This window comes from Corvus hawaiiensis, chromosome 19 (genome assembly GCF_020740725.1).
Source record: "Corvus hawaiiensis isolate bCorHaw1 chromosome 19, bCorHaw1.pri.cur, whole genome shotgun sequence".
NCBI lineage: Eukaryota > Metazoa > Chordata > Aves > Passeriformes > Corvidae > Corvus > Corvus hawaiiensis.
The window spans coordinates 6,836,008-6,861,052 of NC_063231.1; the positions used below are offsets into that span (position 1 = coordinate 6,836,008).

The 25,045-nt window shown below is 53.5% G+C and overlaps 2 protein-coding genes and 1 long non-coding RNA gene across 5 annotated transcripts; 1 reads left to right on the plus strand and 2 right to left on the minus strand.

The window, feature by feature from the left end:
- Nucleotides 1-69: 69 nt before the first annotated feature.
- On the minus strand, nucleotides 70-9,072 carry EPN3 (epsin 3). The gene is given in 11 exon segments (XM_048324038.1): nucleotides 70-192; nucleotides 194-486; nucleotides 627-848; nucleotides 1,234-1,335; nucleotides 2,214-2,525; nucleotides 2,775-2,859; nucleotides 2,952-3,059; nucleotides 3,344-3,427; nucleotides 5,012-5,130; nucleotides 5,487-6,142; nucleotides 8,754-9,072. Coding segments are annotated over 10 exon segments (1,923 nt in total). The 5' UTR covers nucleotides 6,058-6,142; nucleotides 8,754-9,072; the 3' UTR covers nucleotides 70-165.
- LOC125335980 lies at nucleotides 8,094-14,822 on the plus strand. The gene is made up of 2 exons (XR_007207608.1): nucleotides 8,094-8,242; nucleotides 10,765-14,822. It is a non-coding gene; the product is annotated as an uncharacterized LOC125335980 (long non-coding RNA).
- LOC125335975 (MYCBP associated protein) lies at nucleotides 12,567-24,673 on the minus strand. 3 transcript variants are annotated; one of them, XM_048324033.1, is made up of 19 exons: nucleotides 24,512-24,663; nucleotides 23,709-23,839; nucleotides 22,648-22,795; nucleotides 22,443-22,546; nucleotides 21,780-21,954; nucleotides 20,904-21,019; nucleotides 20,081-20,231; nucleotides 19,786-19,901; nucleotides 19,002-19,102; nucleotides 18,273-18,381; nucleotides 17,760-17,940; nucleotides 17,054-17,241; nucleotides 16,363-16,509; nucleotides 15,938-16,210; nucleotides 15,013-15,134; nucleotides 14,158-14,273; nucleotides 13,595-13,710; nucleotides 13,189-13,404; nucleotides 12,567-12,714 (listed from the first exon to the last, which is right to left on the minus strand). In XM_048324033.1, exons 1-19 carry the CDS (start codon nucleotides 24,555-24,557, stop codon nucleotides 12,649-12,651), a joined length of 2,622 nt encoding a protein of 873 aa, XP_048179990.1. In that variant the 5' UTR covers nucleotides 24,558-24,663; the 3' UTR covers nucleotides 12,567-12,648. The 3 variants fall into 3 exon arrangements, 2 of the variants coding, with proteins under 2 accessions (XP_048179990.1, XP_048179991.1); XM_048324034.1 differs by having other exon boundaries at nucleotides 12,567-13,404; nucleotides 24,512-24,664; XR_007207606.1 differs by lacking the exons at nucleotides 12,567-12,714; nucleotides 13,189-13,404 and adding an exon at nucleotides 13,859-13,937 and having other exon boundaries at nucleotides 13,641-13,710; nucleotides 24,512-24,673.
- Between the last annotated feature and the right edge of the window lie 372 nt (nucleotides 24,674-25,045).

Genomic DNA, 25,045 nt, shown 5'->3' on the forward strand with positions numbered 1-25,045 from the left:
AAGCACGGGGGCTCATGCTGGCTGCCCCCCATAGTGGGCACGGGGAGGGGCTGGATGGGGGGCACCCTCCCGTGCAGTTTAGCAAACCCCCAAGTCTTAGTGGAAGGAAAGATTGGGGGGGATTGTAACAGCTGGGGAGAGGGTGAGAGTCCACGTCCAGAGGGTTCAGAGGAAGGGGTTGAGCCCCCCGGGCGCGGACGGCGGGGCCGGGGGGGCCGCTCAGCGGCAGTAAAGGCTGCGGCAAGGTGCTGGGGAGTTCGGGAAAGGTGCCAGCCTGAGGAAAGGCACTGGCGGAGGCAGGGAGAGCAGCAGTGGCAGCGGGGACGCTGCTGAGGGGCAGCGGCAGGGACGCGCTGTAGGTCATGGAGTTGGCGGGGTGGCCGGTGGGCAAGCCGGGCACTGGCGAGCTGGTCCGCATCTGATTCAGGGTCGGCTTGGGCTGCTCGGAGAGGCTGAAGGGGTTGGTGGGGGACGGCGTGCTCAGACCTGGCAAGGAGAGGACGCGACACGTCAGGGCAGCCAGGCCACCCCCAGCCCTTCTCCTCTTCCTCCTCCTCCTCCTCCTCCCCTGCCCAGCACCTGCCCAGCCCAGGGAAGCCCCTGGCCAGCAGCCCTGCAGCACCTACCCGAGAGAAAGGGGTTGCGGGTCTTGGAGGCCGGAGTAGGTGCGACCAGGGAGTCCAGGTTGACCAGGGAGGAGGCAGCGGGGCCGAGGAAGGCCTCAGGGGTTTTACAGTCCTTCCGCTCCTTGCTGGATTCAGGCAGGGAGTCAGCCAGGTTGGCGAGGTCGAAGCTCTTTGCCCCATCCTGCCTGGTGCTGGGGAACAGGTCACCAAAGGGGTCGGGCTCTGGGATGGAGGGAGGGGAGATGAGACACATGAGCCAGCCAGGAGGCACCAAGGGTGACAGCGTCCTCCCTTGTCACTGCACAGGGTGGCTGGCAACACACCCCAGGTCACAGTGTGATGTGGTGGGGCTGAGCCTGCAGCATGGCCTGCCCACGTATCCCCCAAGCCAACAAGAGACACAGCAGAGCTGGGGACACGGGTACACGCAGAAACCAGGGCTGCTCCCTCAGCTGCGGGGCAGACTGAGGCCACGGCACATGCCCGTGGAAACAAGCTTTGGCCATGCCAGCAAGCAGCTACACACACCCTGGCCAGCCCTAGAACTGCCTCCCTGCCACAGGCAGGGACAGGTCACCGTCCCCACCTGCCCACTCCCAGCTCTTACCCACGGGGCTGCTGGACTTGGCCGAGGAGGGCGGCTGCGAGGGCTCCTGCTCCGGCGGCTCGGGCGGCTTTGCAAACGGGTCGAAAGCGTTCCCCCCTGGAGCTGGGGGGAAGAGGGGACACTCAAGGAGGGGAGCAAGCGGGGAGGTGGGAGGCAGGAGATAGAAGGGCAGGAGAGAGGCAGGGGTGGCTGCCTGCAAGGAGACAGAGAAGAGGGGATGCAGTGCAGGGCATGGGGCTGGGGGCCAGGAATGTGCCCTGAGGAAGGTTTAGATGAGCCAGATCATGGGATCATTGCAGACCAAGACACCCCTACTGCTCTCAGCCATTGCCCCACACGAAGCAGGTCCTTTTCCCAGCCCCAGCAGCGACAGGTGGAGGGGACAGGTCTGCAGGAATGCTTTAGCAACCAGCACTGGCCCCCAGACCAGGTTCTGCAACCCTCACCAGGGACCAAAACTGGGGGCAGCACATGCAGGACCTGCACAGGGATGGAGGGAACACCAAGGAGGAACTGAGAGTGACACTGAGCTTTGAAACAACAGGCTGCTCCCACAACTGTTTCCCCATCTGCAACGTGGCACCTGCAACTACCAACGGTCCTGTCTGGTCCTGGCAGGGTGTACAGGGGTCATTTGGGGTGAGCAAACAGGTATCACTAACGGGACACAGCATCACCCCGCTGTTGGAGGCCTGTGGGGCTGCCATCCGCTCCCATGGGACATCTCTATTAACTGCCGTGTTAATTAAAGCAGCCTATTCTGTACAGAGATAAAGCCTAGAAGTTCCTTGAAGTCTTCAGGATGCTGAGGGGTGAGCAGAGGTCCTGCTGATGGTCAGGAGGGTGGGGAAGGGGTGTTTGGGGAGCTGGTGGAAGGAGGAGGGGGGGAGAACCCAGAAATGCCCACTTGCAGGAGGGTAGTGATGGTCAAGGCTGTCCTCAATCCTCAGCAAAGCCAAAAGGTCCATCGAGCCTCTTACCAGGGGGCGGAGGCTGCTCAGGCACAGCAGCCCAAGGGTCGGGAGCTGGTGTAGAACCGGAGCCCTGGGGGGCTGGGGGGGATGCTGTCCCCCAGGGGTCTGCAGGAGGGAAGCCAGAAGACACGGGCACCTTCCCCCAGGGGTCAGAGGCTGCAGTGGTGCTGGGGGGAAAGTCCCAGGGCCCAGCAGAAGTTTGCTGGGATGAGGCGCTCGCCTGAGAGAGGGGCTCCCCACCAGGGTCTGGGACTGGCACCCAGGGATCCGCTGCACCGGTCCAGGCAGATGCCACCGGCTCCACTTTGGGTTTCATATCTGGAAAAAAAAGGGAAACTGTGGGAGAGGGGAACAATGCAGAGCACAGAGGAATGCTGAGTGGTGGGGATGTGGCCAGGGGACCATGGCTTCCATCGGTACCACCTGGGAGAGTAACAGAGTGGGCAGCAGAGGGAGGAGAAAACAGAGGTCCTCACTGTTGAGCTCCTGGGGATTGAGGAGAAACAGAGGCAAGGGACAGCTTTCTGCCACTGTCCCAAATTTTGGCAGCCTGCAAGTTGTCCTCACCTGGCATATCCCACGGGTCAGCAGACGTGTGGCTGGAGGGGGCTGGTGCTGGCCCGAATATATCTGCCAGCTCCAGAATAGAGGACTGCAGACAGAAAGGGAATAAAGAGTTAAGAGGAGCCTGTGGCAGACCTGCAGGATCACCCCTGTATGCCCACTCTGCCTCCAGTGCTGTACCTGGCTTTTCTTCATCTTATCTTCTTCTTGCTCTTCGTCCCTCCCTGGGGCGGTCTCCTCCACGGGTCTCTGCTGCAGGGAGTTCTCCCCTTGCCAAGTCCTCACTTCCTGTGGGGACAAAGGGTGGGGCCTGTGAGCTCAGCAACCCTGCAGCCAGCACCTTCTCCAGGAGACACACCCAGCACAGGAGCTGCCACCGCATCCCCGAAGTCCCAGCATCCGAGCAGACAGCTCCTCCGGGGCCGGATCCCCCGGGAGAGCACTCAGCAGACAGCCCAGAGCAGCGAAAGCAAAGCGGGCATCGGAGCAAGGTGATGTTTCGGGCTCCGGTGCCACAGAGAGAAGGCCAAGTGCAAGGAGAGCGGAGCGCCAGGACTGCGGGACACGGGTACCTTCTCGTGCTCCTCTTTGCTCAGCGCGAGCGCGAGCTGCAATTGCCTTTCTTCGTCTGTGCTGGAAAGTGGAGGAAGTGGCTTCTGGCAACAGAGGAAATTGGGTGACATTTCAGCTTGCCCTCAGCTCGCAGGACTCCTTGGAAGTTGTCCCTCTCCTTGCTACTGCCGTTCCTGCAGCCCCTTGCCTGCCTGCACAGCATCTGTGCCCATCCAGCTGGCCTTGCCTGCAGACCCCCAGCCCAGTGTCCCTGTGCCCCCTAACCAGCTCCTGCTCAGGTTCCCTGCAGCCCCTGCCCAGCTCCTTCCCCGATCCCATCACCTGCCACTGAATTAAGGCTGGGATGACCCCAAATTAGGCCGCCAGCATATCCCCTGGGAGGCTTCTGGGGACCCTGATGCAATCAGTGAAGGAGAGGGGAAGAATTAGGCATCCCCTTGCCCTGGCGGCCTGCTGGGGAAGAGGGTTTGTGACACTGACCAGCCTCAGTTTGGGATTCCTGCCAGCCCCACACCTAGACTTGAGCGGACTGTGGGGAGAGGCTGTCCCTGTACCACCATGGTGGCCCTGATCACTCCCCCATTACACTTTTCCAGCAGTGTGGGGACTCACTGGGGCTGGGAGTGGGTACCCCCGTAGGGGTGTGCGTGTGTTGACACCCATACACGTGTGCACACACATGTGCAGCCCAGATGGACACCAACAAACAGGCAACACTTTCCAGAGAGTGTTTCTACAGTGCAGCATGAGGAAGCTATAAATACTCCAATTCCAGGACAAAAATAGGGATATACACCCTGTTCTGCCTCCAAAAGAGCCTCCATCGGGCAGGGAAGACTGGCAGCAGCAAGCACCATCTCCAGAGCACATCCCCTGCCCTGGCAGGACTGAGCTCATGGTGCTGAGTGCCAGCTCCAGGGGATGCCCACCGGTCTGGGCATGCAGCTCCTTGGTCCCCATGTCCCTCTGACTTTGTGTACTGGCTGTAACCCACAGGCTTGTCCACGCCGTGCCAGCTGGTTGCCAGTGAGCAAATAATCCATCCCTGGTGGAAAAGGGGCCAGCAGATAGGAGAGGGGACAGCCTGGGGTGGCTTCACACTGGGGACAGCAGCTCACTTACTTGATTCCTCCTGGGGCTATTTCCCAGGGCTCCTTCTAGCCCAGTTTGAAAGGACCAGACAGTGGGAGGGAGCACCTGCCTGCAGTGAGCCCCCAGTCCCAGGGATGCTGCTGGCCCTGCATCCACACAAACCACTGGGCAAGGCTTTGCCTCCTAAAACCTCTGTGGGTAGGCAAGAGAAAGGGGGGAGCTTAGACCAAAAGTCCTTGGCAGAAGAGGGCAGCCAGGTTGGGGGGTGGGGGTTGGGACAAATCCAGAAGACCCCCCACGTTCACCCTGGGGTCTGGGAGGCTGGACAGATCCCAGCCTGGTGCTGTCCTCTCTGAGAACAGGGAGCAGGGGCAGCCCATGCCTCCATCTGCCTGCTGGCGATTTTGGATGCCAGGCACAACGCGAGCAGCCTGGTGCAGTTGCAGGTACATGCACCAGCCTCAGGCAGCCCCCAAAATCCTGCCTCTTCCCAGGGAACTGACCCACTGTGTTCACAGATAAGGCAAGGCGCCAGGGAGATGCCTCACACCCCAGGACAGGCAGGGCCACTCTACCTTCTCTGCCTCTTCCCGACTCATGGCAAGTGCCAGCTGCAGCTGCAGCTCCTCCTCTCCCGTCGTCTGGGGCCGTGCTTGCTCCAGGTCAGAGGCGAACCGTGGGGATGAGGATGATGCTGGTGATAAAAGAGGAAAAGGGGAAGGAGTGGCATCAGGACTGAGGTATTTTGGGGAGCACACCAGCAGTTTCCAGGCCTCCATCCCAATGCCCAGCCTCCCCAGGAGATGTAGCCACACATCAGAGCTCCCTACCTTGAACAAGCCATGAGTTTAAGGCTGGAGGCACCACCAGCTGCCACTGCTGCTGGCGTCCACCACTGGCCCAGCCAAATCTCTGCCCTATGCTGCAGGATGGGCTTCACCACCACCATCCCAAGAGATGCAGAAGAATGACAGGCACCAAGCAGGTGCAAACCAAATGCAACACCTGCCTGCCCTGAGTGAGCCTGAGTGAGCCACCAGTAACACTCACAGTTGAATGAGGAGGGTGAGCCCCGTGCCCGGCCGTAATCTTCACCGTAGGGTGATGCCCGGCGGCCATAGGTGACCTGGTGACTGCCACTGCCCATGCCCTCCAGGGCCATGCGCTCCTTGGTCTGCAGTGCATGTGCCCGCTCCTGCTTCAGCCGCTCCTCGTCCTTCAGCAGCGCCATCACCTGCTTCACCTTCTCCCGGATGTTGATGCCCTGGTCCTTGCCGTCACGGTCCACATACTGGAAGTCCTTCAGTGTCTGGATGGTGTAGAGGTTCTCCCGGCACTGGTGGGTCACCTTCTCGGAGCCAGTTTTGATGAGGTAGTCCAGGAGGGTGAGGGCTTTGTAGACGTGACGCCAGTTCTTGCCGCTGTCGTTCAGCCGCCGCCAGATCATGCCCATGACCTCAGCGAAGGCCACCGTGTTGAAGGTGAGGTCGGCGATCTCTGACATCAGGGAGCTGGGAGGTCCCCAGGGATCATTGGAGGTGGCCTCCCGCACCTTGATCTCTGCCTCCGAGTAGTTGTGCACGATGTTCTTCACCTGCCGGCGCAGCGCCGAGGTCGTCATGGCTGTGTGGTGCCAGAGCCCTGCCGGGGGCAGGCGGGAACGGTGGAGAAGGGATGAGTGAGCACAGCCACAGCCTCACCGGCACCTGCAGCAGGGAACAGTGACACAGAGACCTCAGCATCACCCCAACCAGCGAGACCCCTCCCCAGAGCCCTCGGCTGGCACCAGGGACACTTCTCAAGGTGGATGTGACCATCACAGTGGCATCAGGTGCACCCTGCCGGGCTGCCACAGCTCACTAACCTGGACACACAGGATGTTCAAGGGGAAAAAATCTCGTAGCAAGTGATACCCAGCACTGCAGAACCACCACAAGTTTTGAGTCTGGATTCAGCAAAATTTAGAGATTTTACCCTGCACTTCTGCTTCTAAAAGTAACCATCTGAAAATGGCAGCTCCCTCCTCCAGATCACGTCTGCCTCAGCTCCACTGTCCTGGCAAAGCTGATTTCAGACCCTCCCGGCCCTTGTGCAGCCAGGAGTTCCCCTGTACCCCTAGATGCACCACCTGCAGCTGCACACAGCCCTGCTTGTCCCAGTTGTCAGCTCAAGGCTCTCAGTGCTGTCAAGGCTGTGTCATGCAAACCCAAAGCCTCGTCATGAGTCAGAGCCTGTCGCGACTCACTGGTGCTGGCAGATGCTTGGGTGGGTTTTCCCAGCAAATTCGGCAATTTTGCTCCTGCGAGAGGCTGGCGAAGTCAGGGTGCTAACAGCCAGCGCCAGGTCAGCCAGCAGGATGGATATTGCAATGCCCCTTTCACCAAAACGCCGAGCTGTCTGAGACTCCTCTGTGCCCAGACGCAGGGCTTGGGCCACATGGGTTGGCATGGCCAGGAGCTGCCCTGGTACCTCCCCACGGGCAATGCCTGTCCTTGGGATGCGCTGCACCAACACAGATGTGGTGACGTGGAGCAGTCTGGACGTGTCTTCACGTGAGCCTATCACAACCCTCTGCCCTGCTCCATGCTGGCCCTAAATCCTCACCTTCTCCCCGCATGGTGAGAAGACACTGTTCATCCTCCTTTTGTCAGAGGGCCAAGCCAAGGGAGAGGCAGAGGCTGCCTGGAGCTGCCTTGCCCTTGGCAGGGCCACACCACAGGGCTGGGGCACTGAGCTGCTCCTAGAGCCCCCACTGTGGCCATGACAAAACTCACTGGCAATTTCTCCTCCATCCAAGATAACACGTGTGAGCAGAGGAATATCTCCCCCACACAGCAGTCTGCAGACAGCGCTTATCAGTGTCCATCCCACCACCCACCTCGGGTGCCGGTACCTCCCTGGACCGCAGCTGCTGTGCCACATCCAGCCCTCTCCCAGCTCGGGACACCGCTCCATCCCACTGGAGCTGGGCCAGGGCCATGCTGACGTGCCCACGAGCCACGCAGGGCGCCCACCACGCTCCCACACAACCTGTGCGACCAGTCCAGCACCTCCTGCTCCCGTGGGCCAGCAGCCAGGCGCCCCACGGCTCCGCCAGCAACATCTCCCGTGAGTCAGAGAGGAGCCTGGCACCGCCACGCTCGCGGGCAGACGAAGTTTCTCTCGAGACGCTTCCCTGCACCGATTCCCTTTCGCAATGCAGCCCGTCAGCATGGCCTTTGGATCCCGCCGGGAGAGCCCGTGGTGCAGACGGCCACGCCGCTGCCCGCCTGGCACGGAAACACCTCCGGGACAAGGGCAGCAACACAGCAAAGTCCTCCAAGGACTTGGCTCCACGCTCTGCTTTCCACCAACACCCAGGTGGAGATAAAGTCACGTTCTCCAAAGGTACCACCAGCCTGGAAAGCACCAGCAAACACACTGGCAGTCCGAGGAGGAGGCAGGGTGGTTCCTTCTGCCTCCAACAGGTTTCCTAGCTGGACAAACCCCAGGTCCGGTGACGGGCTCCCGGCATTGCTCATCCCGGCCAGAAACCTGACCCCAGCTGGACTTTGCCCACCATGAGATGGCCTGGGAAGTCTGAATGGAAAGAGATGGGAAGCATGGGCTAGGGCAGGGATGAGAGGAACGTAATCAGGGCTGGAGCTGCCAGCGGGGTTAAGAGCTGCGGGTTTACCAAACACAATATCATCCCCCCCCCCCCGTAATATAAAGGGAGTGAAACAGAAGCCGTGTGGGAGATAAGGCGGCAGCACCCAGCAGCTCATATGGAATTACTGCAGTGACCTTGACCAAGAGGTGGCCAGGTGGGAGAAGGACACGGCTGCGGAGCTAGGTCCCCATCGCCCGCGGCCCGGCGCGGGGGTTGCGGCGGCGACGCGGCGGCGGCGGGGGGGGGGGGCGAGGAGGAACGGCCTGGAGGGGGAGCGGGAGGGATGGAGGGGCTGGAGGGGGGGCGAAAGGGTCCGGCGAGGGGAGGCGGGCCGGGGGGGGGGGGGATTACAGCTCTATCCTTAATCAGGTGCAGGGCTGAGAGGAGCAGCGCCCGCCATGGGGGGAGCAGCAGGGAACGGCCCCCGCAGCGCTCTCGGCCGCGCCGCCGGCTCCTGCACCCGCCCGGCTCCCGCTCCCGCAGCCGCGGCGGGGCCCGAGCCCGGCCCGGGAGGCGTCACGGCACCGAGCTGCCCGCCGGGGCCCGGCATCCCCCGCAGCCCGCGATGCTCCGGCGCCCAGAACCTTCCTCCTCCTCCTCTTCCTCCTCCTCCTCCCCCTCCCTCCCTCCGCAGCCCGGTGCCAGGGGCACGCAGCCCCGGTTACCTGCGCGGTGCTGCCGCCGGTGCCGCCGGTGAGCGCGGGCTGGAGGCGGCCGCAGCCGCCCGCTCCTGCTGCGCGCGGCCGAGTTGCCGGGCTGGCTGGGCAGGTCCTGGCGGCAGGTCCCGGCTTAACCCCTTCGGGGCCGCCCGGGCACCGGCAGAGGCGCTCAGCCCCCCCCGGTGCGGTGCGGCGCAGCGCGGTGCGGTACCGGCCGCGGGGGATGCGGCGCCGAGCCCCTGCCCCGCCGCATGCGGGAGGCGGGGATGCTGTAAATGCTCAGTCACTGCCCCTGCTCTGGCAGCCAGCCAGACGCTGCTCGCTGCTGCCTGCGCGCCTGTATTCCTTTTTTTTTTTTTTCCCCCTCCTCCCCCCCATTATTTTTAGATAGAAATCCACGTCCCCGAGCGCGGAAGAAGCTCCGAGGGATGTCAACCCTCCCCACCGCGGAGCTCCCTCGCTGCTACCCAAGGCCACGCTCGCAATTTGGGTTCTTTAAATTATTATTCTTTTTTTTTTTTTTTTTTTTTTTTCCCGAGGATCTAAATTTGGAGCGGGTTCTTCCCCTGCTCTGAACAGCTCCCGGAGCCTGGCTGGGGGGAGAGAGAGAGGCATCAGATGACATGACAAAATAAGTCATGTCTCTCGATCATTTCAATGCCACCCCCTCTCTCCCGGCCTCTGCCTTCCATTTTAATCACTGACAGCCCTTCAAGTATTATGGATATATATAATCTTTTTAATATCATTGACATTTTCCCCGATGGAAAGCATCTCGGGGGTGCTGAGACATTCGGGAGGGGGGGGCTCGTGCCTTCCTGCCGCTGCTCCCGCCACACAAAGCACAGAGCTGAGATCCATCTTGCCCCAGGGTCCTGCCTTGGGTCTCAGGGGAGGCCACGTGCCTCTGGGGGCTTTGCAGATCTCAGCAGCCTGACATTCCCAACAGGCTCTGGCCATGCAGGCTGAACAAGCATCTAGTCCCACTCCCAGCCGCAGTGTGGGAAAAGAGCACATCCAGCATCCAAACCCTCTGCAGGTCAGCCCGGAGAACATCCCAGCTCGGGAAGTGGCAGGCATTCTTCATGGCAGCCCAAGCTCCAGGCTTTCCTCTTCCTCCACTCCCAGTGCTCCTGCTTCACTGTGTCAGATTGTGAGGCAGAAAGCTTGCCTTTCTTCAGGCAGTGATTTTTTATAAGCAAACAGAACCTCTCCATAGGGAAAACACCCCAGGAGGTGTTTTTGGAGCTGTACAAATGTGGGTTTTCTCTGCTGGGTGGCCCAAAAGCCCTCAGTGGGAATGGGACCCAGCAAAGCACTGCTTGTCCTCAGCAGAGCCTGGCTGCTCACCCAGACCCCCTCTGCCACTGAGAAGCCTCTGGAAATGCACTGTAACGTCCTGCTTGCAGCATTTTCCTGCAATTCCCCCTCTTCCCATCCTCTCTGGTGGTGATGATGTCTTCAGGCCCCACTCACGTGATGGGTTGGGAATGCAACTCCCAAGGCCAGGAAGGTCGCTCACCTTGGTTATTTAGCAAACACAACACAAATTATTAACACTAATACAAATAATGCCCACCTTTGGGAGAGGAGAAGGAATAATTTCCTTGCCTGGCTGTAAGGACTCAGCCTTACAGGGCTGACAGACTTGAGGGTCTCTGTGCTAAGGACAGAGCCCACATCTCACTGTAAGTGGCCTGTAAATGAGAGGTATATGTTTCTAAAGCTGCTCTGTGGAAGCCAGCTCTAATACCACTGCAGTTCCCGCCGTGTTACTTCCACAGATCAATGCAAAAAGGGGAAAAAAAAAAAAAAGCAGCTGGCTCAGAAAAAGCTGCAGCAGCCAGCCAGCAGAGTATCACAGTTGTTGGCCCAGCACATCCCTTCCTGCATGCTGCTTGTACCTTGTCCCCTGAGGACACCCTTGTCCAAGGCTGGAAGAGGCACTGGCAATATTTATGACAAAAAAATTTATGACAAGAAATTAGACTATTCACAGGTTTGTTCTCCTTTGCAGAACTCCTATGCCACCCACCCGCTCTCTGCCACCAGGGAAGATGCCAGCACAGGACATTCTTCCATTGTACGTGACTGATGTAAAACTTGGATCTACCTGGTGGTGTATTAACAGATTTTCCTGTGGGTAGATGAACACATGGAGCCTGGTTTCAATAGGCTGGACTGAAGATATGGATCCATGGAGACATGGATAGGCTTTGCCATCCTTTACGGTAAAGCTCCAAAGGAAAGGATCCCTGCCTCTGAGACAATCACGTTGCCTCTAGAACGTGCAGACTCCCTCTCTCCTAGAAACAGATGGCTTGAGCAGTTTGAGTTGGGCAGATTCACAAGCTGATAATCATCTCCAGGGAGGCAGGAGCTATTGTCAGAGCCTGTGAGACACACCCCAACTTCAGGCCTTTTTCCTCCTAATTCTCAAAATGTTGCTGAAATTCTCACTCCAGGAATGCTGAGCAGAGACATTCCCTTTGTGGGTCTGTGCCCACTAAGCCAGAGGAGCCTCCTGCTGCTACAGAAGCCAAAATGCTTCCCCACAACCCACTAAGAGAAAACATCTCAAAACACGAGGGGCCTCACCTGGCCAGTGAAAAAAACCAAGCTGTTCTTTGCCATGGTACTGCTGGGAGCCAAGAGGAGGAATAGATCCTCTCCCCAGGGACAGCACAGGAGAGGCAATGAGAAAGCAGAAGACGCCAATTCAGCAGAAGGAGCAGCCATTTCACGCTCCATGGGCAGCTCCAAGCCGTGTGCCAGCCCAGGGACAGGGGCACGTGCCCGAGGGACACACCTAGAGCCACTGAACTCACGGCTGAGCGCTGCTCAGCACGGACAGGCATCTGCTGCCTAAGAGCTCCAGTGGGATCACCATCCCCAGTTAATGATCTGCTCTGATGTCATTGCTCTACAGGGCCAAAGCCTTGCTGGGGAATGCTGTCCAGCTGCTTTAGCAGGAAGGTGGCACTTCCTGACACCAGGCCAAGACAGACCCCACACACAGCTCACTCTGCCCTGGGAACCTGCTGCAAGTGAAGTCCAACGTGCCACGCTCAGGCGTGGGATGCCTCCACAAAAAGCCCCATTCCAGCAGTGATGCACACAGATGGAAAATGGTGATGAGCCCAGACACACAGGCAGATGGACAGACAGGAGGGGTGGCTCTTACACAAGGCCTTACCATGGCTCACAACTTTTATAGCACAAATTTTACTCATTTAATTCAAGAGTGATTAGTCTTGGCAGGAAGCATGTAAAACCTGGCTCAGAATGGGGCATGGGTACCTGGAGCTCAATGGAAAGAGATGGCAAGATCAGCACAAGAAGGAAATTTGTGAGTGCAAAACCAGGCAGGGTGGCACACCCCTTGGGACAGTGCTTTTAGTGGGATCCAGAATGCCTCAGAGAAGCCTCCTATCAGCAAGTCCCAAGGCGAGACTGGACAAGCAGCCAAAAATATGATAAAAACCAGGATGGATTTGTCTACTGTCCTGGTACCAGTGTTCATGACTACAAGGAACACCCTGCTCACTCACCTGCTAGCCAAGCACAATCAAGACACAAAGAACATACCTCATGTCGACTGGCACTTTTAAATTCTCCTTTAGCAGAAATACCAGTATTTTCCAGCCTTAACGTTTCCTGAGGTGGTGATATTTCTTGCCTTGTCTCTTCTTGGCAAGCATCATCTGTAGCAGTAACAGATGATCTAGCAATAGTCTCACATCATAGTGTGTCAGAAAAGAGGCAGCCCAGTATTTGTAATCACTGAATCACTTCAGAAAGAAGAATCTCCACTCCATCTGTGTAAACATGGTTATTTATTTTTTTTAAAGGAAGTCTATTTCTACATACAAAGGGCTTCACTCTCCCACTTCAGAGCATGTTACTGCTTTAGATCCTCAAATAAAGATACCATTTCACTCACCATTGAATCCAGAAGCCTGTAAACCTGCAGAAATTCAGAGAAAACAGTTGAGTGAAAACACATGAAGAAGTCCTGGGGCTGAGACTGACAGAGATGGTTTCTGAGGTACATTTTCATATGGGCACACACACAACCACACAGAAGTGGCAGCCTGCTGCTAACAGAGCTCTAGTAATAACTTCCCTGGCTATGAAGTGTGTTTAACATTATCTGAGGCACAATTAATTCAGCTGATCCCTCCAGAGTCTGCAAGCAATGCTAAAGACATCCCAGATACAAGTCCCGCATGTGGCTATGTGATGGCTGGATTTCTGCTAACAGATTCCAGGCTGAAACAAATTAATTTGGATTTCACACTTACCTTGCTGCAGCACAAGGGACATGTGTCTGCCAGTTTTCTGAGTTTAACAAAATGCTTACCTCTCTCCCTGAGCCTCAGTGTGCTTTACAAGAAAACAACAAAACCAAGACAATGACACAAGCTTTGGTCAGACTCACTTCAATGTAGAGCTTTTCCTGGTATTTTTGAAGTGAAATAGAGTCCACCTGCTCCTGAGCAGGTTCTGCCTCATCTCTAGGTGCAGCTCCCTCTCCCACCTTCTGCTTCTCATCTCTTCCTTTGACAGACTTTTCTCCCCCTTTTATGTCCTGCACTGAAATGGAAGATACTCGCTTCTCATCTTTTGTTTTCAGCTTTCTGCTGCTCGAATGATCCTAATCAAGGACAGACCAAGGAAAAAAGGGACATAGGTCAGGACACTGCTCAGACTGCTGCAAGACGCACCTCCCAGCAGCAGCACCTCTTTCACTGGGTTGGAAATCAGCTTCAACTCAGGATATGCAACCTCAGGATGGATCCCACTGTCCCCAGCACTCAGGGTTCACCAAGCATCCCAGCACCTACCGATTTCCCTGATGACCCTCTACTTTTTTTGCCTTCTTTTTCCTTTTTCTCTTCTCTTTTAGTGGCTGTTTTGTCTTCCTTTCCTCCTTTTTTTGCTCCTCCTTGCTCTACTTCCTCTACAAAAGAGAGGACTTCAATTAACCAAAAGCATCCACACATCCAGAAAGTCCAGCCCACTGCACTAGCACAGTGGGAGTGTGTTACTTTTGCAGTGTATTTTCCTCTTTTTATTAATCTGAGCTGTACTGCACTGAAAAACAATACCTTGAAGAGTTCTTTGTTTAAATAAGGAATGAAGAGGTCTCACTGAGGCAGTGTTTGCTGGGTCAGTCCGTGGCTACACCTAGTTGAATTAAAAGGCTTTTTGTGGGGGTGTTTTTTTACTGATGCCAAACCACAGATCCCAATTAGTATTGTGACAGTCACAAAACCTGCCAGTTTTTCCCTGATGCTTTTTCTTCAGGGAGACATGCTGAAATTGACATTTCAGTTCAAATTCATCATGTTTTCTGTATTTCCAACAGCCCACAGAAAGCAGTTGCTGTGCTAAAACCACCATTTACCTGTTTCCTCTGGAACAGCTTCTACATAGGTGTCCTTCTTAATCAAACCAAGCAGGGATCTCAGCCTCAGAGAGTGACTCACCAGGTCATCAACTGCTCCACGCCACAGCTGGAGGCTGAGAAAAGGATCAGGATCAGAAGGGAGACAGTGCAGCAGCTGCCACCTTGTCTGAGCCTGTGCCCAGAAATGAAGGCACCTTATAGCTGACAGCTGCCCTGTGCAACTAAACCAACAAAACAGCACCCACTGTCTAAATATCTGTGCAGGGGGATGCTAAATTGCTTTCCTCACGTTAGATCCCTCCGAGATCTCAGTGGTTTGCAAATCAACAGGCTCCCAGGAACCCATAAATATTACTGTGAAACTAGGTCTGCTCTTCAACATGACACACGTTGGTAAATCAGCATCAACCTGCTCTGTGTTTACCAAGAGGAACCTGCATCATTCTAATTTAGAAGCGACTCAAAGCTGTTGAAATGTTTACAGTCTGAAAGCCTGAGCAAAGAACAGAGAGACTGTATGAGGGAGGAGACAGTTATCTGAGTAAAAGGGTACAGAAAATACCCAAAGGTTTCATAAATACAGACTGGAATAATCTTGCCAGAAATAATCTTGTACACTCTCCAAAATTACATGCATTTAATATTCTAAACTTATCTCCAGGGAAAAAAAAAAAAAGGCATTTGGGTCCTAGACAGCTGCTACAATTAAGCTATAAAAAACCAGAGTGTAAAGATGACTTATAGACCTCGTATAATTATGTGCACTCTGAATCACAACACTTGCAACAGAGCTCGCTGAGGCTGTTGATCCCACAATGTTTTCACAAGCTTCTCCTTGCAAAGGTAACCCACCAGAGTGGATACAGAAGGTCTGACTGAGTTGGTTTCTGTTCAACACACAGCTGCAGAGCTGCCTTATTGAGCTGGGCCAGTGCTTCTTCCCGCTGCTCCTCCCCAGGGATTGACATTATAGCCTGTGAGGGAAAACACACAGGGGCTGTGGAGTACTTCTCAAGTCTTCATTCCCAGTCCCTGAGCTCAAAGGAGCAGCCCACAGCTCTCTTCCTGGACACCAGTCTGAAACCAGGCTGCACTGGGCACTTACACACCCAGATGTGGCTTCCTACACAGCTGGGATATGGCCAAGGTACCCAAGATCTGGGGAGCAATCCCAGATTCTCCCATCAGACTGATATTAAGCCCCTTTGCAACTTCAGGTGCCCTGGGGAAGAGGGATTCTATCAAGCTAGAAGGCTCCCTAGTAAAGCTTAGTTATAAAAACAGCAGAGAGATTTCCAAGAGAGCACAATAGAAAAACCACTGACAGAATCCACTGCACTCTTGCTTTAATCTAGGGAGGTCTGTACTTTATCCACAGCCTGTCATGAGCGCCCTCTTAGTTCTCTGATGAATAGAAAGGACTCTCCAAGGAGAGGAGCCCTTGGGGGAGCCCCAGGAAGCTGTAAACCCAGCCTGCCCCCCACATTCAGTCCTGGGATGACAAAGCTAACAGGGGAAGAGCTTAAAATATCTATTATATTGTGTGGTTCTCTTTTCTTCTTCACACAACAGCCCACAAAGTCTCTCTTGGGAATCTCTTTACAAGAGCACTGAGGGTGTGGTCAGCAGAGCCAACAGACATCGTAAATCTCTCAAACTCCCAGCACACTGGCAGCAGCCCTTTGGGTGGGCTCACACTGGGGCAGGCTGGGCTGTTTGCAGGGAAATTAACACACCATCAGCTTGTCACAGCACCAGTGGGAACAGAGGTGACCACCTGTTTGAAGTCCTCGAGGGAAAGATTCCATCCTGAAGAACCTGCTTCTTCCTCCTCAATGCTCTTTTCCCTTGAAGCCTCCTCTAATGTGTACTTCCCACCTGGGAGCTCCGTGGTGCTGCTCTGGGCAGAGGGAGTGCTCTCCAGGTACTCTGTATCCCCTGCAGTGCTCCTCTGGTCCAAGGGCACGTCCTCCTCCAAGACTGAAGGCACAGTGAGGTGCTGTCTCCATAGTTCATGCAGCTGCTTTACCACTTGATGCTGATAATGCAACTGTGGTAACAGGGGAAAAGGTAAACATGAGCTGCACCTTCCTTCTTCAAACCCAGCTCTTAAAGCTCCAGAATCCCAGGGATGCAGCAGCCCCATGAGTCTGCCCTCCCCTCTCACTTCAGTTGTGCAGCCCATCCAATAGCAAACATCACCTTGGGATTTTTCTTGTGGAACAGCTCTTCCTCTGTGACACAGGCATCCACAGGAGATGGGGTGCGCTCGGGGGTCCGAATTCGGTGAAGAAGTTCATTCAGGCTGTCTTTCACTATAGCAGCACGTTCTCGAGCAGCCAGCTCACTCTGAGGCACCACAACAACAACACCACATGTGAGTCCCCATTCCATATGCAAGCACACAAATTCAGTCCCACTTTTAACCACACTATTCATTATACAGAATTACAAGGACATGAACAACTGCAAACCCCATTGAGCAGAGCAAGACTTCCAACAGCCTTTCAAATGAACCCTACAAATCCTCCCCCAAACTACACTTTTCAAACCACAGTGTAATTTTCAATTTATACCTTAACTGCTATCATAGTGTACAGCAGTCAATCCCCTTCTCGCTAAGTAACTAATGAAATTAATTACCAATAGAAATTTCATTCTTTAAGTGTGAACACTTTAGGAGACACAGTCATGTCTTTAGTAACAACATTACAACAGACTGCAGAGTTCCTCATGTTATTTAGCAAACCTGCTCAAGTATGTGCAGATGTTCTGTAAATCTCACTCTCAGCAGCAATTGCACAATAAAAATACCATGTTGTCCGCTCCCACCCTTATCCTCTATTTGCATATAAAGTTCAAAGCTCAGTTACCCAGTTACATGCTTGGTTACCTCCACTTTCTCTCTGAAGTCAGCCAATTTATCCTCATACACTGCAATTCCCCAAAGGGTCACCTGAAGCAGAGCTCCTCCTAATAACAGAGGATGTGTCCTAAATTCCCAGGGCTCACTGAAAATGCCTGGTCTCTCTGACTTGAAAGTAAAGGAAAAACTTCGAGTTTCTCCAGGCAAGATTACACCTGAAATAAGAGAGGAAATGCATTGGTCTGCAAGAAGCCACCTGGTTAACCTGACCCTTTTCCAACACCATCCCAAGTGTCCTTATCTCTCTAGGAAACTCTTTCTCCATAGTTTAGCTGGTTATCACACTTCATCCAGCTATTGTTCTCCTTCCAGACTTACTCCCAGTCCCTATGTTCCTGAACTGGTGGTATTCCCACTGCACTCTCCTACAGCAAGCTCAGTTTTCTCTCCAGAAGATTATGCCCCGTTTGCCATCAGAAAATGATTCACTTCTCAATGTTCCACCCATTTACACAAAGAGCAGGAGCAACCTTCTTTCCTTTAAGTTCCAGGAGAGGGATCTGCCTTGCACAGCTCTTTTAGGGTGAGTCAGCTCTGACACCCAGGGTGGCTTCCTCAGGAGAAATCACCCAGCAGTGCTTTGCCATTAGTCAGACTCCACATGCCAGGTAACTCTCAAATTCCTGCTCTCTGCTTGAGGTACAAAGGTCTTGGAGACCAGCAGGTCTCATACCTGGTCTGGTATCAAAGTAAAAACAGGGTATCCTCCTCCCCTTGGAGGGGATCTGCTGGGGAAGCCTCATCCAGTTGTACCAAATGGCAGCTTTGCCATCATTGGTCACTGTCAGGAAGCTTTCAGCCTTCTCACTGGTCAGAGTCTCAAAGGTGAGCCGGGCAGCAATGCCAATTTCCTTCTACAAGGAAGAAGAAAAGGATAACAATTTCTGCTCTATCTGGCAGGATTTATCCTGCATGAAGTCATAGCTCAAATGAAGGGCTGAGCCTTGGTAGGAGAACTTGTAAGGCAGGTCCAAAGCAGTGGCCGTCATACAGAGAAAGCCTGGGAATCTGACCCTCACACCACAACCAGAGCCCTTCTGTTCCTAGATCTCTCTGGAGCAAACATAGGGACACTCTCGTACGTTCAGAATAATTCTGTGGCTTTGGAGTGACACTCATTGTACAACTGTGACTTGGGAACTCAAATAGGCTTAGCTTGACTAAACAATTAAAATCTCACAATTACCCTGCAAGTAGTGATGCCCTTGATCCAACGAGCAGGCTCGCCACAGAAAACTAAAGATGGAACCCTTTCAGCTTCTGGAACCACAATGAAGGAGTCACCTAAGGGGTCACTGGTAAAGAAAACAAAAGCCAGCATTTTGATGGAGTGAAATCCACTTCCAGAGAGGGGAGAACCAGGGGTGATTTACAAGGCCCTGTAAGGAATAATCCAAATTAATGTTTTCTCACACAGTAATCTTTTTAGGGACAGAGCCCTGCAGGTGAACCCACTGAGCTACATGTCACTGGCAAGGAGGACAGGACAGCCAGAGTATTAAAGAATGAGACTTGTCTGAGGCACATGAGTGAAAAAGGACAAGAGGCCCCCAGGTTGTGCCTGTTACAGATGGACAGGACAGGGAAAACCAGGAAATTAATGATGGAAGGCTACAAAAAGACAACCAAATGGAGGTAATTGAGAGTAGAATCCCACCCTGCCTGATATAAGCTCTGGAGCCACACAGAGCCAAGACTGGAGGAAGAGCCTCAACAACACTTTCTCTGATTCTTGCTCCTTAGACACAAGGCCCCAAGGCACAAAGGCTCCTAAATCTGGTGATTATAATATAAGAATATGCCTCTTATTGTGTCCCAGTGGAGACTCCATTCTAGATAAGAGCAGCTAAGGATACCCTCACAGACTGGTGGTGCACACCCAAAATTCTTTCTTTAGCCACAAAGTAAAACTTACAGGTTCTCAATCTCTTCAGAATGGGTGGTATGTCGAAAAGCCTCAGCTGAGACAGATGTGAAAGGCTGCCCTTTGCCAATCACCTCCAGTCCTTCCAGATCCTGGACATATACAAAAATGACCAACTCACAGAGTTGCTCTTTAATATAGCAAGGACATTAAAACACTAGACAAATGCACCAACTCAGTCAAGTAAAGTGAAGTTGTGACATCTTGCTCCTACAATGCTTTTTAGAGGTATCCAAAGAATGCTCAAGGGACATGGGAAAGAACCAATTCTGAGATTCCCAAGAATCCTAGATGATTGCATTCCCCACTACCAATGATGCATGGAGAAAGTCTCCTTCACATGTTTCTCATCCTCAGAGACAGGTTTCAAAGACAAAAAAGTGAGGTTTGTTCTGTTTTTAGGAGGAGGAGCCACCTGCCTTCAGGAGATTATTTCAGAGTGTGTCTTCACATGGGTAAAGATCTCTTCCCTCTGCCCCAAGGCACTAAATCAAAGTCCTGCACCAGTACTTGGCAGGTTTTTTCTTTTCCTAGGTCCTGGCAGGGTTTGGGGTCCTTTTCTGAGGCTCCTAGCCTACTCCATGCAACACTTCAGGAGGTCAGACAACTCTTTCATAGGTGTGGCCCTTTGGAAATGTGGGAACTTTCAGGAAAAGCACTGTGGGACCAAGTTTTAGTTTCCTCATGCTTTTTTCACGTCCAGCTCTTGGCAATTTAGTTACTGTACAGCACTTGACAAGAGACACAAAGAATGTCCTTGCTCCTCTGGTCTTACCGGCTTACAGAAGCCCAGCTCCTCTAGGATAGATTTTAGCTCCTGCCGCCAATGTTTCAGGAACAGACTCTTATCCCAGTTCAGGTGGCAAGGAATCTTCTTTGGAGGCTTCAGACCTGTGGAAACACCCATACAAGAGCTCACTCTCTACATACCCACATGCCTATCAAATTTCATTTTCTGCCAAACTTTGGCCTCGTGGTGTTTTAAAGAGGAGGCTCAGCAGGGAAGGATCTGCTCCCTTCACACTTGTGCCCCATTTCATTGGGATCTCCTCTATGCAGTGTTCCCTTACCTGTTTCCCTCTGGACAGTGCGGGGTTTCCCCACATGAGTGAGTGGCTCTGGGTGCCCACATTCTGTCCGGGTCAGGGTCAGAGTCAGCCCGGTGAGTTCATCCCCAATTTGCTCAGGAAGGCTCCAGAACTCGCTTCCCACTCGGTATCCCTAGGGTGGGAAACAAGGCTCCCGCTGACACAGAGTCGTGCAGCTACCTGCTATTTTCACAGGCACTTGAAGCTAAAAAGAAGAGGTCTAACCCTGCCTATATGAGCATTTTTAAAGTCTAGGAATTATCCCTTCCTGCAGAGCAAGCCAAAATTTCAATCAGGCTGCTGTCAAAGACAAAAGGACTTTCTTCTATCCAGTGCATGTGAAGGTTGAATGATATTAAAATAAAGCCTCACACAAATGCAAGTTCTTTGATAGTGCTATAAATGTACAAAAGGATTTTAACACGATACTCCCATAACCCTCATGCCTTACCCTGCCTTTTCTCCATGGCAATCACTAAAATCCAATCCGAAGCTATCAGATCTTTCTGCCCCTGGAACAGCAACTGTGACACATTCCCATGCCACTTCCCAGGGCACAAGAGTCTTTGGTAAGAATCAAGAAATGCCACTTGCTCATCACCACTTTCCCCTGACTGGTATGGATAGCACAGTTCAGGTTTTTTTTTTCATGTCCCTGAAAGCTCTGCTCACACACCAGGCTGAGGGACTCAGAGTAGCTTTGATAAACATCTCCTGACAGCACTTCAGAGGGTTGCTCAGAACAGTGTCTGTGCTGTTTCGAAAGAGCAGCACAATCAGGACACACAGGAAGTGGGGCTCTCACCTTTCCAGGAAATAGGGCAGGGAGACTCCGGTCAATGAGGTCACGTTCTTCCTGGATTTGCCTGTAATTGTCTGACACATTCATCAGCAATTCATTCTCTGGCTTGTGAAGAATTCCTGTAAATAAGAAACGTCACATCATCGGTGCTGCACTTCTGGGCACACCTTTGCCACTGTTACCATTCAGCTGTAACCCACTTACACTGTTCCCTGCCAAATCACTGTCCTCTCCCCAAGCAGAGCCACCAGCTCACCTTCCCACCACATCCAGAGCCAACAGCACGAGCAGTGTGGGAGCTCTGAGTGATGTCTTAGGTTTTAACTTTCATATTTTCACATCTTGCACTGCCCAGTGTGTAACTCTGAGTTTCTTGTAGCCTGTTAATTTCTGCTCTCTCGTGCCAGGCACACATAACAAAGCCTCTCCGGGCCTGCTCTTCAAGGACACTCAGACCATCCTAGGCCCAAAAAGTATAAACCAAAAGGCCTCTAAGGGTGGCAAGCTGAGGGAAATTACATCATTAACCTGAAGCTTTAATTGGAGAATTAACCTTGATATGCAAATGAACCAAACCTATAAAAGTGTGAAGAACTCGTGACCTGTTGTCCATCTTGGGGTCCATCTGGGCAGTGGCCTCTGGCTCCCCAGGGGTACCTCTGAAGGCCTTTCAAATAAATACCCACCTTTATTCCCTTACTCCTGTCTAGTCTGTTTCTAGGAGGCCTCTTAAGGCATCATGAGAACATGGAATTAGACTGCAATGGCAATAGGATTATCCCTGATGGGCAATGACCACTGCGGGTTGGTGTGGGGACATCAAACTTTTCAACCTGCACACAGAATTTCATAGAATGAGACCTCCTTAGCTTTTCTCACCTCCTAGGTGCTTCTCCTGCTTTTTCCTCATTGCCATATGATGGCTCCAGTTCTGGAAAGCTTTGTGCTCTGCTAGTTGGGCCTGATGTGCCTTTTCTTTCTTCTCTCCTCCATGCTCCTCTTTTAAAGCTGCTGCAGTAACATCTGGACAAGGAACCTTAATAGCATCTGCTAGCTGATGAGGAATGGAACATTAAATGAACCTCACCATGCACACCAAAACTGGAATGGGAGGGGGGGAGAGAGAAGAATTCTTCAGATTGACAGCACTTTTACACCAGCACTCTGAGAGGAAGGAAACCAGGGCAGTAGGGACACACTCAGATACAACAGAAGTATTTATCTGACTAGTGAGACTCCAGCAATGGCATTGCTGCAGCACCAGCTCTTCCCTGACACCATCAGCAGGGCACAGAGGGAAGAGGAAGCCTGTGTAATTGTTCCTTCCATGACCTGGTCCTGCACACAGGACTCCAAAACCTGCTGGTGCAGTTTCTCCAAAGGCAAACCCTCCCCCAGAGTGTGACAAGGCTGGGAAAACCACACCTCAGGCCTGGCCTGCTCCTGATAGGTGCTGGAAAACATCGAAAGGTACTGCAGGCACCACACTCCACCTCTGGAAAAGTGCCACGCAGCAGCATTTTCCTAACTCTATAAACCAACCTGAGTGTTTTCTCTGGCCAAGGCTTCAATCTTTAGCTCCTGGAGACTTCCCAAAATGTGATGAGGGAGGATTTCTTCACAGTCATCATCAAACTGTCTTGGTCCTACAACACACATATAAAAATACCCAACCCCAGAGCCAGGTCACTGAAGTTTGATTTAGCAAAACCAAAACCCAGAGGTAAGATGTGAATTTGAACCCTACCAGAAAAAGCCAGTGGTTCCCTGGGTGCCTCGGGGGGAACAGAATGTGCTACAAGATGTGCCACCTCCTTGGGTTGGTATTTTCGGATGAGGTTGCTCTTCCTAACTGGAATTCTCCCAGCATCACGGGGAAGGCGTGGAGCATGGAACTTCAGGAAATAAAACAGTCACAGTGCAGTTAGGTACACACTGACTCACCTTCATTCCAGCTGATCCTTTTAGGATATGCACAGCAGTCACATCAGCACAGTTCCTGTAAGGGTCCTGAGAGTCCTGGGTAGGGACTTTTCACACAGACATGTAATGACAGGACAAGGGAGGAATGGATTCAAACTAGAAGAGTAGGTTTAGCTCAGATATTAGGAAAGATTCTTCTCTGTGAGGGTGGTGAGGCCCTGGCACAGGGTGCCCAGAGAAGCTGTGGCCACCCCATCCCTGGAAGTGTCCAAAGCCAGGCTGGATGGGGCTTGGAGCAACCTCTGATAGTGAAAGATGTCCCTGCCCATGGCAGGGGGGTGGAAATAGATGAGTTTTAAGGTCCTTTCCAAGCCAAATCTTCTATGATTCTTCCCCTACAAGACACCACACACAGCTGTGCAGATACCAACTCAGTTACTGTCTCACTCCTCTGGGCCCTGGTTGCAGGGGCATGAAAGGAGAGTTTTAAATCACTTTCCCAAGAGATTTCTGCTGCTGCGTCACTGAAATGCTTCCACTCACACACTGTGACATGAGTTTTGGAACAAAAGCCAAGAGAGCTACTAAACAACTTACAGGTCTTATTAGATCAGAAAGCTGAAGATGTAATTTTGAAGAAGCAAATTACTTATCCTTACATTTGAAAGGACTGTATAGGGACTTCTAATCCTTTACTTTTAGCAATTGAACCTGATGAGCTGACATTTTATCATGATAAAAAGCAGGACAGATAAAATGGAATGAGAAATCAGCTGCAAGAGTGATTTTTGGCTTAAGTAAATAGGCAGTACCCTCTGTTAAACACACAAAAGGAGTGTGTCAGTTAAGGCAGCTGTTTCTACCAGTAAAAATACTCATACATACTTTCTCCAGGTCCTCCACCCTTATTTCAAATGCCTGGATGTCCTCTCCTTGCAGAGCATATGGAACAGGCTCGGGCTCAGGCTCTTCTGCAATTGTTGAACAGGGCCGTTCAAAAGTCTTTTGCTTCTTGCCTAAAAGACAGATGAAGAGACTTCTTCAGTCTCCCAAGGAAGCACCATATTCCTTTCAGCCTGGTTAATGATTTCCAGCTAAACTATGTTTGGGGATTATTTCTCTTTAAGGTTGCACAGAACAATTAAATTTAGCATCTCTTGTAATTGAAAAAATCAACTTCCGAGAAGCTGCAAAAACCAAAGTGGGTCAAGTAGGAGTGAATTGTCTCACACTTTATTCTAGATGAGAGACAACGGGTAAAATAAATGCAAATAAATACAGATCCCTGCAGGTGGAACACATTCCTGGGAAGTTTCCAGCTCCAGCTGCAAGCACACAGATTCCCTGCGCTCACCCAGCACGACTCGGATAACACAGCACCGGATTTCAGCAGCTGTTCAGGGGCAGAACAGCTCCGAAACAGCCAAACCGCGCAGAGCCGGGTGCGCGGCAGCTCCGCCGGCACCGGCGGGCCGGGCCAAGCTCAGGGGATCCCACCAGGGGCTGTTCCCCCTTAACCTGCGCGTCCACTCCCACTGGGACCGGCTCCTTTTCAAAAAAAGTTATCACAATAATGACAGGAGGTCACTGGCCGGGGAAGGGGCTGGCTCCGGCCGCTCCAACCGCGGCCCCGCCGAGGCCGCAGGCCCGGCCGCCGCTGCCCAGACGCGCCCTTCTCCGGGCCGTACCAGCGGGAGTCCAGCTCCGGGACCGACTCCCCCGCCGCGACGCCATGTCCCGGCCACCGGCACCGCCTCGGGCACCGGGCGGGCACCGAGCGGCCACCGAGCGGCCACCGAGCGGGCACCCGGCGGGCACCGAGCAGCCTCCGGGGCACCCAGCGGGCACCCGGCGGGCACCGAGCGGCCTCCGGGGCACCGAGCGGGCACCGAGCGGGCACCGAGCGGGCACCCAGCGGGCACCCGGCGGGCACCGAGCGGCCTCCAAACGGGCACCGAGCGGGCACCGAGCGGCCTCCGGGGCACCGCCCCCTGCTGGGGCTCCGCGGAACCGCTCCGCCGGGCGGGGCGCGCCGCGCGCATGCGCAGCCCCCGGCACGCATGCGCCATGGACACACAGGAACGCACCGGGGCGCCGAGACAGCCGGGACACCGAGGACCCTGGGGCTGCGGGACACCGGGACACAGGGGATGTGGGACACTGGGCGACTAGGGACACCAGGGTGCCGGGACACTGGGATCCAGGACACCGCGTGGCAGCGG